Below are 13,489 nucleotides of genomic sequence, written 5' to 3'. Positions count from 1 at the left end.
GAGGAGCTATAACTGGTCCATGAAGACGCTGATGAAGGGGGATTTACCCATCTCCCTGAAGCGAAGACTCGTCGACATGTGCATTCTGCCCGTCCTAACCTACGGTGCACAAACTTGGTCATTGACCGATTTGCAAAATTCCCAACTCGGGGTATGCCAAAGAGCAATGGAGCACAGCATGCTAGGAGATAAAAATTTCTCGATAAAATGAGAAACACCATACTGCGCTCAAAAACGGGAATCAAGGACGTAGGGGTAAAGACAGCAAATCCCGACCGCTGGGCAAAGATCTCAACAGAGTGGTTACCGGAAGATGGACACCGCCGCCGCGGCCGGCTTAGAAAAAGATGGCGCGATAAGCTGGAAGCATACCAGCCAGGCTGGCCAGCGGTGGCACAGGAGCGAGCACAATGGAAGACCTTGGGGGAGGCCTTTGCCCAGCAGTGGGACAGCATAGGCTAGAGAAAAAAAAAAGCTTCCATTACATTGTAACAACACACATAAACTAAAAGCACCATGAGCACCATGGGAGGATTTTCGATACAAAAATTTCCACAATTTTAGCATGTTGCCTTTTTGCTAAAAGCTGACAGAGAATAACTGTGTTAGGTTTGCTGAAATGGTTTGCGTATAGATACATTTTTGAAGCCCACAGAAACGCTATACAATATCGGAAAATCCAATCTATATTATAACTCTATACAGAATATATTGTAAATTCTGTAACACGTGAGGCTGAGCTTAACATATTACACAGTTCAATCAAAGTAATATGCCGGAATTAATTGATACTTCATTAATATATTGGATGTGTAATCTTGTGGGAACAAACCATGTACTTAGATGATTCGTCAACTGAAAGTGGATATCATAAAGTTAATTACCTAGCGGAATAGAGAAACAAAGGCCTGAGCAAGAGAGATGTCACTATCAGTAACACAGCGTGGTAAAAAGAGACGTGTGATACATGACAGCAGAACTCTTTTTTGACGTCCAGTTGGCACTTATCGGCATGTTGGCAATTTAATCTCATAGAATTCATGTTCAATCATGCTTGTTGTAAGTGTATTTTACACCATTTTTACACACAGATGTAAGCCAATTTCGATTTCGTTTGACAGCTCGAGATTGTTGCTCTATTCCGCTAGGTATATTAACTGGATATTATCCTTATACAGCTTGGCAAAAAATGTGTCTGATGCGGTGACAGCTGAAACAGTTGTTATTTATGACGACACTACATTGTTGCCAAGATTGTCAAGATTGAGTTGGGCTTAAAGAGGTAACAGACAGATAGAGAAACACTTTCGCATATTATCAATGCGAAAGTGTTTCTCTATCTATCTGTTACCTCTTTAAGCCCAAACCGCTGACCTTTGGCTGAATTTTCTTTGAGTCCCGGGAACATAGGATACTTTTTTGTCCATAAGCGACAGTAGTTGATTTCCATCAGGTGACCCGTTTGCTCGTTCGCCCCCTTATTTTATAAAGAATAATCGGCTAAGTGCGAGTCGGACTCGCGCACGAAGGGTTCCGTACCGTTATAGAGCGAAAATAAGGAAAATTTATGTTTTTGTGTGGGAGCCCCCCTTAATTATTTACTTTAGTTTAATTTTATTATTTAATATTAAATAACACATAAAATTGAGGATTTTGTGAAAATTTCAAGTGTCTATAATATGTTGCCATTATGGATTACGATCCAAAAAGACCAAAAAAATAACGTTTGTTGTATGGGAGCCCCCCTTAAATACTAACTTTATTTTGTTTCCAGTACTTGTTGTTATAGCGGCACCAGAAATACATTATCTGTGAAAAAATCAGAAGTTTAGCTATAGCGGTTCTTGAGTTACAGCCTGGAGACAGACAGACGGGCAGACATTGAAGTCTCAGTAATACGGTCCCGTTTTTACCTATTGGGTACGGAACCCTAAAAAATAGAGTGTTAATTTTTTTACAATAACATATTTTGTCGGAATTAAAATCCTTGCAGAACGGTCATTTCGCGGCGGTGGGTAGAGCGGGGGTGACGCGGGGGGAGGCACGCGCGGGGGGCACGACACGCGCCGGCGAGGCGTAGTGTCCATTAATCGTAGTGTTTTTTAGGATAACTTTCGGGTGCTATTTCTCAACATTTTAGTGCTGAGTGATTATAAAAGAAAAAATACGTGTATTTTTATTTTTAACAAGGATCAATATATCGAAATTTGGCCGGAAGGTTTAATTGCACCCTGTATACTGGGTATGTCGATTTTCCGAAGTCAACCCCCTATTGACTGGGCTATACCCGAAACTCAGCATTCAACTGTGTTGTTAAAGCCTTACTTGAAATACTATTTCATGAGAATGGTCAAACCTTTACGTTCTTGATATTAAACTAATCATATAAAATTAAATGACGTTGAGGGCGTATTAGCCAAAGTTGGTATAGAGCTGTTTATTAATACGGGCCTAAATGTTGATCGATCACCGCACAATATTTTGTTATAATATAATGCTTTTTTTGATTGAAAAACTTGGTTAACTTGTAACTTAACCAGTCAGACTTGCCCGTTATATTTGAATGAAGAGCTGTAATTTTTAAGCAGAAAAAGCGATACATATTTAAAAAAAACCGGCCAAGTGCGAGTCGGACTCGCGCACCGAGGGTTCCGACAGCTTAAAGGTATTATAGACCTGAGTATTTGGTATGAATTTCAATTTAATACCTCTACGCGTTTATGAGGAAATGGGTAGTAAGTTTAAAATTATTAAAAAAATATATATTATGTGATGTAACTAAAAATTTATGGTTTTCGTAATTTTTCCTTTATCTATGCTATAAGACGTTGCTTCGTACCAAATTTCAAGATTCTGAGTTCACGGGAAGCACCCTGTAGGTTTTGATTCCCTTGCAAGTGTCGAAAATTTGCGGCATAAACGGCTGTATCTTTTGATTGCGTTGGCTTAGAAGTTTGATTTTTTCACAGCTTCAAGGGACAGTAGACCTGAGTAATTGATATAAATTTCAGCTTCATACCTCCACGCGTTCCTGAGAAAAAGGGTCTTGACAGACGGACAGACGGACAACAAAGTGATCCTATAAGGGTTCCGTTTTTTCCTTTTGAGGTACGGAACCCTAAAAATGTACGGTGCCCGCGCGATTTAAACGAATTTTAGCGCATCGCAGTAATTGCGGCTGACATCTATGCAGTCTTGATAGAATAAACTTAAAAAATAATTTGTCCCTCTTACCAATAAGGTAAGTAATAAAACATCCTCTCTTACGGCCGTTCCCAATATTTGATCTATCTCTGGTTTTGCCCTACTAAAGATAGGAATAGCTCACAATTGACATAATATATATGTCGCTAATGTCTAATGTGAGCTATTCCTATCTCTAGTAGGGCAAAACCAGAGATAGATCAAATATTGGGAACGGCCATTAGTAATGAAAATTTACTCAGCGAATAACTATAATAATCTGCTTGTCTTTGTCCAGCTTATCGGAAAAGTCACACGACATACCAAAAACTTTGAGTAGAGTCAATCCGTGTTAAAATATCATGTATTTTCTTTGATAAAATTATACGAAGAAGAAATATCTTCAGCCCAACCTGGGTTAAACCCCAGACTAGCGTAAGTGGGTCTTAAAAAATATCTCATTTTTAACCTGCATATTGTGACCCAATTCCCTTTTACTGGTTTTATGGAGCCTGATTTCATATTACTTGGGATTTGGGAAACACCTGGAAAATTGAAATCGTCACCTCTACGAAACCCTTACGCAGCAATTGGCAAACTCTCACGGGATTACAAATATATTGAAAATAAAAATAAAAAAATTTTTTTCGTTTCGAAAATTCCTTTGAAGTAATTTCGTTCGGAAATTTTCATTTCAAATTTTATTAATACTAAGAAACAATATTCTGAAAATTAATACTAAATATACTTAACTGGTATTACATTATACAGAAGTACCATAAAAAAATATTTGTTGAAACAATATTATACACTACCAATTTAATAAAATCCTATTTCCTACTAATATTATAAAGGCGAAAGTTTGTTTGGATGCATGGATGTATGGATGTATGGATGTTTGTTACTCTTTCACGCAAAAACTACTGAACGGATTTTAATGAAACTTTACAATAATATAGCTTATATATCAGAATAACACATAGGCTACAATTTTAACCGACTTTCAAAATGGGTGAGGTGTTATGTTCGTTTTCTTACGGCGGAGTAATCGTTGAACGATTACTCCGCCGTTTGTTAACCGATTTTCAAAATTTTTCTTTTAGTATATAGGGTATCATCCCAATTTGGTATTATATCACGCTAACACTAATACGACCGAAGAAACTCAGAAAAATGTGTGAAAAACGGGGGAAATATTAGAAATTACGAGCTACTGGAGCAATTTTATGGCAAAATTTGGCACAGATATAGAGTAGACCAAGTGAAAGGACTAGGGACATAAGCTATTTTTATGGGAAAATGTACGGTTTCCGTAAAATTCCAAATTTACGCTGGCGAAGCCGCGCAAGACATCTAGTTACTAAATAATTACCTGAGATTTGAAAATCTTTCATTGGTACACGCCTCCACCCGAGATCGAACCTGCACCCTATCGAGTGCGAACCAAAGGTCTATCCAGTAGGCCACGGATTTTACATCTATTCTACATTTTATACAGTTCGTTTGGTGTTAAAACGACAGTTTTTGCTGATTGTGAACGAATACTGTCAACAGTGTACAACTGGACGTTGTACAATTGGAACGTGTACAAAGCGATGGACAATGAACACATTCACACCTTGTCCTCGACGAAATTATCACGGGAATGTCCGTTTTCAAATTCCTTTACGATAGAATAGGTTCTTATACTCTCTTCCCTTTAGATTTTGACAACCTCTGTGGCTCAGTTGTTGGGCTGTTGGTAGTTAAAGCTGGGGGTTCGAATCCCGCCGAGGGAACAAAAAGTTTTCAAAGTTCCTGGGCCATAGATGTGTATTAAATATGTGTATCATATAATAAATTCTTAAATGTATGTATAGTATAAAAGTATTAAATATATTTCCGTTGTCTGGTACCCGTAACACAAGTCCTTCAGGTACTTAGCACGGGGCCAGACTGACGTGGTGTGAATCGTCCATAGATATTATTATTATTATTCTGGCTTTTAAATTTTAATATTATTAAATAGAAAATTAATTCTTCTTATCAGTTTTACAATAATACAGCCATATCAGGGGTTTTAAACTCCAAAAATCAGTTAATGACATCAATACGTCCCATTCCGAATGGGTGAAACAGGGGAAGTCTCTATGCCAGAAATACTAAATTATTATAATTGCCAAAAAATAATTTTAATTAAGAATTGGACTTTAAATGAATATTAAATAATAGGTCAAGTGCGAGTCGGACTAGCGCACGAAGGGTTATAGAGCATACCGTTATAGAGCAAAAATAGGCTAAAAATTGTGTTTTTCGTATTGAAGAAAATACCAGTTAAACCTCCATAAACTTTTATTAACGTCCGTTACCCTTCTTAAGTTACAGCCTGGAGACAGACGGACATACGGACAGACGGACTGCAAACGGACAAACGGACAGACATCGAAGTCTCAGTAATAGGGTCCCGTTTTTACCCTTTGGGTACGGAACCCTAAAAACGTATTAAAATGAAAATATAAAATAACTAGTTATTTTATATTTTCATTTTAATACGTTTTTAGGGCGAAGCCGCGCGGGACATCTAGATGTCCCGCGCGGCTTCGCCCGCGTAAATTAGGAATTTTACGGAAACCGTACATTTTCCCATAAAAATAGCTTATGTCCCTAGTCCCTTCACTTGGTCTACTCTATATCTGTGCCAAAATATATTGCCATAAAAATAGCTCGTAATTTCTAATATTTTCCCCGTTTTTCCCACATTTTCCTGAGTTTCTTCGGTCGTATTAGTCTTAGTGATAATATAATATAGCCTATAGTCTAACTCGATAAATGATCTATCTAACACTGAGATAAGTTTTTAAATCGGACCTGTAGTTCCTGAGATTGACGCGTTCAAGCAAACAAACTACATATAAACATATAGGTAGGTATAGATTTTTTTTAATTATCGCTTGACAAACTCGAGTCTCGATTTAAAAGACTATGAAATGGTACAATAATATGGTAATGATGATGATGATGATGATGATGAATGCAATTTGCATAGTAGCATATGCTTTTCGTTCTTAAAACAAGACCGAAACTCCCAAACCTGTATCTATAAAGAATCAGGAGTTCTCTCAGCACCTTCCGAACCACGGTGTACCAGGTATACCTCGGTGCAAAATCTTACTTGTTGGCAGCATATGTTTAGAATACTTCTCACGAAACCGAAGTCACCACATGTTTCCCTATTAATTTTGAGGAGTTCCCTCGATTACTTATGAATCCTTCATTAAATCACCACTTTTGTGAATATAATGCCAAATTGGGATGATACCCTATATACCAAAAGAAAAATTTTGAAAATCGGTTAAAAAACGGCGGAGTAATCGTTGAACATAAGAAAACGAACATAACACCTCCCTCATTTTGAAAGTCGGTTAAAATTGTAGCCTATGTGTTATTCTGATGTATAAGCTATATTATTGTAAAGTTTCATTAAAATCCGTTCAGTAGTTTTTGCGTGAAAGAGTAACAAACATCCATACATCCATGCATCCAAACAAACTTTCGCCTTTATAATATTAGTAGGATTTTATTAAAAGATTGCGTAGTAATATTATGTATTTCCTAGATAATAAGAAATAAGTAAGAAATATAAAAAACAACAAAATTATATTATTTTACCGAACACTAACTTCCACATTGTTTGAATCCATTTAAATTTATTTACACTTAGCATGTTTCTGTGAAATTATTTATTATTAAAATGATATTTCAAAGATGTAGCTCATTTCTAGAGAAGTGTTAATGATCAGCTTATCTAAATTCTTAGATATGTAATTGTAACGTTCTCGTGCGTTCTCACAATTTTCATAAAATTAACTCATATTGTGGCATTTTGAGATGTCTATGAAACCGTTATTGAAACGATTTAGGTGGAAGAGCCATGATTCGGCACGAATGGGCCGGCTCGACCGGAGAAATACCACGTTCTCACAGAAAACCGGCGTGAAACAGCGCTTGTTTTCATCGAGTGAGTGAGTTTACCGGAGGCCCAATGCCCTTCTTTATCCTCCCCTTTTCCCTTCCCTTCCCTACCCTCCTCTATTATCCTATTCCCTCTTAAAAGGCCGGCAACGCACCTCTTCTGATGCTGCGAGTGTCCATGGGCGACGGAAGTTGCTTTCCATCAGGTGACCCGTTTGCTCGTTTGCCCCCTATTTCATAAAAAAAAAAGATATATCGAATCCCTCGGTAGAAATTGTTTTGAAGTTTTGATATTTGGCCAGCGAACTGTTAGTAAGATAACAACGGCCAGCAAACCGAAAGCTGGAAGTTACAGAAGTAAGAATAAATATTGAAACAAATAATTAATTTTATAAATTACGTGCAAAGAAATATTATGGTAAATTTGACACAGAATCGAAATATTTGCATAGGTAGAATATTAAAAGATATTTTTCGGTACTACCTACTCTTAGGTAAAGATGAGGTAAAGATACTATTCTATCGTCAAATCTAGGTCCCTGTATGTATCTATTAATTACCTCTTTATGCTTCTGTCACTGAGCAGATTTTAATGACATTATGTACAGGCACGTACAGCTACGAATAATAAAAAAATATTATTCGTAGGGTACGTAGATACTTTGAAATAACATAAGCATAGTTTAATTTTGAAAAAGGAAAAGTTTTTCCGTGATGTTTTTTATTTAGATTTAATAAAATACAATAGTCGATGTTCATAATCTAACCATATGAACAACTAACATAATATACGTTCCATTCACATCAAATCTCTAAAACTCCAATCACTTTTACTGCACATAAAAAATGGTTCCAGAATTTTGTGGAACGACAGAAACATTCGAGCGTACATAATAATAAATGCTGACTCGTACGGCGTACCCTAACAGAATTTCGGCTCATCAAATGAAATCTAGGCGTCATGATTACGGAGACGGGAACTACGCGCGGTAAATGAAGCGAAAATATCATTATGTCGCTCGGAAACTTGCAAAAATTCAAACGAAGCGTACGCCAGAGACCTAATTCTCAACCCTCGAATGTCGTTTTGATAGCTATAGCAATTTCACACGTGCTGAATCTGCGCGAGCAAAAAACGCGCAGAAAACGCGCACGTCTGAACGCGCGCTTACGCTGGGGCAAAGTTTTTCGCCAAAGCATAAAGCTTAGAACAAACCTACGCGTCAGTGACGGAGCGTCAAGTTGCGTCAAGTTGTCAAATAATGTGTTTTTTGTATACAAAACACACATTTGACAACTTGACGCTCCGCTTCGCAGTCGCCTGGTCGCGTAGGTTTGGCCTAAGCTTAATTCATCTCCATTGTTCTGTTATTTAAGTACATACTATAAATAAAATATCTTTTTATTCAAAATAGGTATCATGAATATACTTTTTGAACGTCGTAGAAATAACGTAAAAACTAAGATACCTACCACCAGTTCGGGAAGTATGTATAATATATGAAAATTTGGAAGCGTCGATGAGCGAACACGCTCCCATATTTTTATAGCAGCATTTAAATATAATAGATTATAGAAAGATATATAGCAGATGATGATTTTACGAAAAACGTGACGATGCTGCGATCAAAATGAATTTCGACGCCTGAGAATCGGGCCCCTGAATGCGTAGGATTTTGTCGGTTATTTGTAGCTAGGCTTCACAAATCCTCTTCAGTACCCTCGGTCTGAATACAGATGAAATAGAGCTGAAATGGAGCTGATGAAATTTTAGATCGCTAGAGAATTAATATTAAGTTCATGGAATCGGCTTTTTCAGTGGAAAAATAGAAAGTTTATGTATGGGTTTGTTTTTATGAAATCAAAGATATATTTTATCCCTATATTCTTTGGAAAAAATGTATATGTACCGTAAATGTAATTAAATTTTATATTTTACATTTTAAATTCCTCATCTTATTGTTACAGCCACTTAATTGTTAAAGATTTAAAAGAAAAGAAGTATTCACAATACTTTCACAAAATTATTTTTTTAATTCACAAAACATTGAACTATTTTAAAATTACTTACTTTATTATCTAACATAGAACTTTTTTCAAGATTGCTTCATTTTATGTTTAACATTTTTTATACTAGCTTTATATACTAGATATCCTAATACGTACAATGATACTAGTAATACTGCAACTGCAGCTAATACTAAATCTATTTCATAGTATTCGGCCCAAGATAAATTAGCGCTTGCAGCTCTCAAATGTTTTCCTCCTTGGTGACGAATCAGATGCTCTATCCAAAAGACGGCTCGATCCAGAGGTTTCATTGGTTGATCTAGCAGCAACTCTCGAAGATTGTTTATGTTTTTGCGGTAGCTGTAATAGAAAAATATTCAAAATTCGAAAGGCAACAAAAAAGACATTTTAACTTAAACAGAAAAGTTATGCATAGAAATGCGGGAATAAGCTTTCAGTTTTACTGAATGAAATTGTTATTTTTAGACTGCGAAATGAAAATGTGCTTAAATTATGAAAGTATTCAGAGTTTCGTCAGCAAAGAAAGACTAACAAGAAATCTGCAGGCGTAGCATGGTCACCGTAGAAACAGTTTCTTTCTACGGAAGAATCGACATACTGACAGATTTTATCGACAAAATGGCGGATTTCCATTGTCTAACTGTCACTTTGTCTACTCTTCCATAGAAAGAAACCGTTTTCATGGTGACCATGCTACGCCTGCTGGATCTATTCTAAATAAATTCTACCATTTTCTGCTCACTCAAAAACTGACTTCAACGTAATTGAGAATTAAAATTCCCTATCTCGGAAACTACTGAACTGATTTCAATAAAACTTGGAGCATTCCCTAAGTTGAGTAACAAAAAAGAATTACTTAAATCGGACTAGTAGTTCCGGAGATATGCGAACACAAACATAATAATATATTTTGTTCATCAAAGGCACATATTTTGTTCGTAAGCTGATATAAACTAACATATACGAAAACTGGGCAGTTCTGAAAATATTACATACATACGGGTCGAATTTATACTCCTATTTTGAAGTCTGTTAAAAAAATACTGAATGAATACCTTTCGTCTTCAATCACAGTCTTCACAGCACTCCTCAAATCTTCTTCTGTCACGTCTTCAAAGGATATTTGCTTTCCAATCCCATGGCGAACATATTTCTCAGCATTATACCACTGGTCACCCAAAACTGGCAGTGCTAACAGAGGTACCCCGGCTGTTATAGCTTCATCAGTCGATTGCAGTCCAGCTTGTGTTATGAACAATTTAACTTTGGGATGTCCTTAAAAGGTAAAAAGAAAAATAATTTATAAAATTACACTAGCACCTCCATCGTGAGTATCGCAGACACAATAGAGTTGTTATGCGGCAGCCGGCTACCGCTTGGGTATTAATGGGTTAATTTACAATGTCAATAACTAATGGTATGTAAGTAAATTGTATCTTATAATATAAAGTAAAGTATGAACGCCTCCGTAGTCTAGTGGTATAGAGCGCGACTCTTGACTCGGAGGTCGTGAGTTCGATTCCCGCGTAGGAAACATGTTATTTCCAAGTTTAGTTAGGACAATGCAGGCTGATCATCTAATTTTCTGACAAGTAAGATGATCCATGCGTCGGATGGGCATGTAAAAAGTCGGTCCTGCGCTTGATCTTTCGCCAGTCGTGTCGGTCTTCCGTCCCACTGGGTTAAGAAATAGAGAGTGCTCTTGTGTACTGCGCACACACTTGGGCACCATAAAATTACTCCTGCGTAGCTGGCCTGGTTTCAATGAAACCGGCCACCGTCACCGAAACCGGTGTGGGAGGTATTATTATAAAGTAAAGAAATTAACAGTTGTCTGAAAAAAATTAAGGCTGCAAATTGCAATCTTCAAGCGTTTGTATAAAATTTATAATAGATAAGTAAATTAACAAGAATACTGAAAAATATTTTTACTAGGAACTTCAACGAAGCGTAGATCCTTTTGTTACCGGATCACAAGGTTTTTTGAAGACCTTCGACTTACTATATAAAAAATTTGTATAAGAAGTTTTATGGGTTTTTATTTTATATATCTTTTAATTATTTTTGCGTTAAAAATAAACAGGTTTTTTTTATGAAATAAGGGGGCAAACGAGCAAACGGGTCACCTGATGGAAAGCAACTTCCGTCGCCCATGGACACTCGCAGCATCAGAAGAGCTGCAAGTGCGTTGCCGGCCTTTTAAGAGAGAATAGGGTAATAGGGGAGGGTAGGGAAGGGAATAGGGTAGGGGTTAGGGGATTGGGCCTCCGGTAAACTCACTCACTCGGCGAAACACAGCGCAAGCGCTGTTTCACTCCGGTTTTCTGTGAGAACGTGGTATTTATCCGTTCGAGCCGGCCCATTCGTGCCAAAGCATGGCTCTCCCACGTATAAAAAAGTAGTAGTAGGTTGATAAAAATCCATATCCATATTTTATTTAATGTTATAAATGGGAAAGTGTGTCTGTCTGTCTGTTTCCTTTTCTCACCAAAACTACTGAGCATATTTTGTTGAGATTCGGTATGGAGGAACTTTGACTCCCGGGAATGGACATAGGATATTTTTTATCCCGGAAAAATATTGTGATAAACAAATTTTGGCACAACAAAGTTGCGCGCGTGATCAAGTAATGAAATAAGAGTAAAACAAAAATAATGAAATAACTAAATACTTAAAAGATCAGCTTGAGGTAACCACTTCGACAGTTTTATGTTATCCCTTCGGCCAGGCAGATCATCTGCATCCCATTTCCACAACACATCGTAGGGCATTTGACCCAGAACTTTGGCGATTATTTCCACTTTATCTCGAGAAAGGAGGGCTGATAACGCGTTTGTTCCAAAGCTGACGTATATTACTCCATTCTTTGAAGAGTCTAAGTAGTTTTTAAGGTCCTGCAAAAAGTTAAGGGTTGCTGATTATCTTATATTATATAAAATTCTCGTGTCACAATGTTAGGCCGCGTACTCTTCCGAAACGGCTTTACTGATTTTAACCAAATTTTATATGCATATTTAGTAGGTCTGAGAATCGGCTACTGGGTACTTTTTATATTGATAAGTGAATTTGTTGAATAAATAATAGTAAATTATTACAACTCGAGACTGACGGCGACCATTGTTTGTGCGACGGGATAGCGATGGACGTTGCCATGGTGACATACTTCGGGCGAAAATCGAAATACTTGCTAGTTTTGTTCTATGATTTGAAGTCAAGCAATAGTGCTTTAAAAGTATTTTAAAATAGTAGCTGTTTTGACGCAGCATATAATTATTAATGTAATGTAAATAAATTATTTATTATGCGTATATTTCGTCCTTAAAAAAATTACCGTTGGCAATTCCTTCTTCTCCGTTTGATGGAAGCCTCCCAAGAAAACTACGTTCGGTGATACAGGCAGATTATCGACCCATAAAGAATGAATGTTTACGAGTAACATATCAACGTTTTCATATAACTTCTGAATAGGAGGTACTTCATCACCGAAATATTTTTTCATCAACTCGTGTTCTTCTTTTTCTCTCGAATGCTTACAATATACATCTTTCAAGTACACAAATATCTTTTTTACTCTATCCCAAAGTGTTATATCGTAAAATGGCCGACTCATCGGAGAAGGATATAAAATTGGATGCGTCTGTAATCCGAACGCATCGAGGGTATCATAGCTTCCACCATAGGAGCTGAACAGTACGACCGGTGCTTTGGAAATATGTGACACTCCCAAAAAAGGTTGAGCCAGATCTTCAATCAGAATTAGATCAAAATTCGTTGTGTTCTCGAATATAACGTTCCTTACTTGCGGATCCTGAAGCTGTAAGTCACAAATCTTCGTGAAAAACGTTTTAAATACTACACGATCTGATAGTTTATCTTTAATTTCAGTCTTATGCCATTTACTACTGAATTCACGCAATGCTTTATACGAATAGTCCTGGACGTCGATTTCTGTTAAATTATTTGGGGCTTCTGTCTTTTTAAATGCCGGGTTTGGGGTTATCACTGTCACTTCATGATGCTTTATCAACTCTAGAGTCAGTTTTCTAAACACTATCTGGTGACTCAAAGAAGGCATCGGATATATTGCTAATATCCTCGCTGATTTTACATTCACTAGAATCATATCTAGGAGAAGTATAACAAATAAATTTTTGAAGCGCATCTTTATAAGAAACTCACAACACGAAGTTTAAGTTAAAACTAAGGGCCTCTTGTAACTGTACATATATAAATATGATTTCTTTAATTGTTATGTTACTCAATGCCTTGATATTTATAATACCTTGATGATACAGGATCAGATACGACCTGACTGCCTTGATAG

At 36.8% G+C, this 13,489-nt stretch overlaps 2 protein-coding genes across 2 annotated transcripts in view; both read right to left on the bottom strand.

Moving 5' to 3' along the window:
• LOC121727921 (myb protein) overlaps positions 1-13,489 on the bottom strand; it is a 525,795-nt gene that overhangs the window by 82,871 nt on the left and 429,435 nt on the right. The window lies entirely within an intron of this gene.
• LOC121728087 (UDP-glucosyltransferase 2-like) lies at positions 7-13,327 on the bottom strand. Its single transcript, XM_042116194.1, has 5 exons — positions 12,497-13,327; positions 11,837-12,059; positions 10,221-10,440; positions 9,297-9,504; positions 7-99 (listed from the first exon to the last, which is right to left on the bottom strand). The coding sequence occupies exons 1-5, from the start codon at positions 13,325-13,327 to the stop codon at positions 7-9; spliced, it is 1,575 nt and encodes a 524-aa protein (XP_041972128.1).

This window comes from Aricia agestis, chromosome 6 (genome assembly GCF_905147365.1).
Source record: "Aricia agestis chromosome 6, ilAriAges1.1, whole genome shotgun sequence".
NCBI lineage: Eukaryota > Metazoa > Arthropoda > Insecta > Lepidoptera > Lycaenidae > Aricia > Aricia agestis.
The sequence above is the reverse complement of the archived record's forward strand: the minus strand, read 5'-3'. Positions and strand labels throughout refer to the sequence as shown.

Coding starts and splice junctions, on each gene's coding strand:
- LOC121728087 (XM_042116194.1), bottom strand. CDS start 13,327: ATGCGCTTCAAAAATTTATTTGTTATACTTCTCCTAGATATGATTCTA. Junction 10,441..11,836: donor ACCTCAAGCTGATCTTTTAA/GTATTTAGTTAT, acceptor TTACCTTTTAAG/GACATCCCAAAGTTAAATTG. Junction 9,505..10,220: donor ACTGTGATTGAAGACGAAAG/GTATTCATTCAG, acceptor TTTCTATTACAG/CTACCGCAAAAACATAAACA.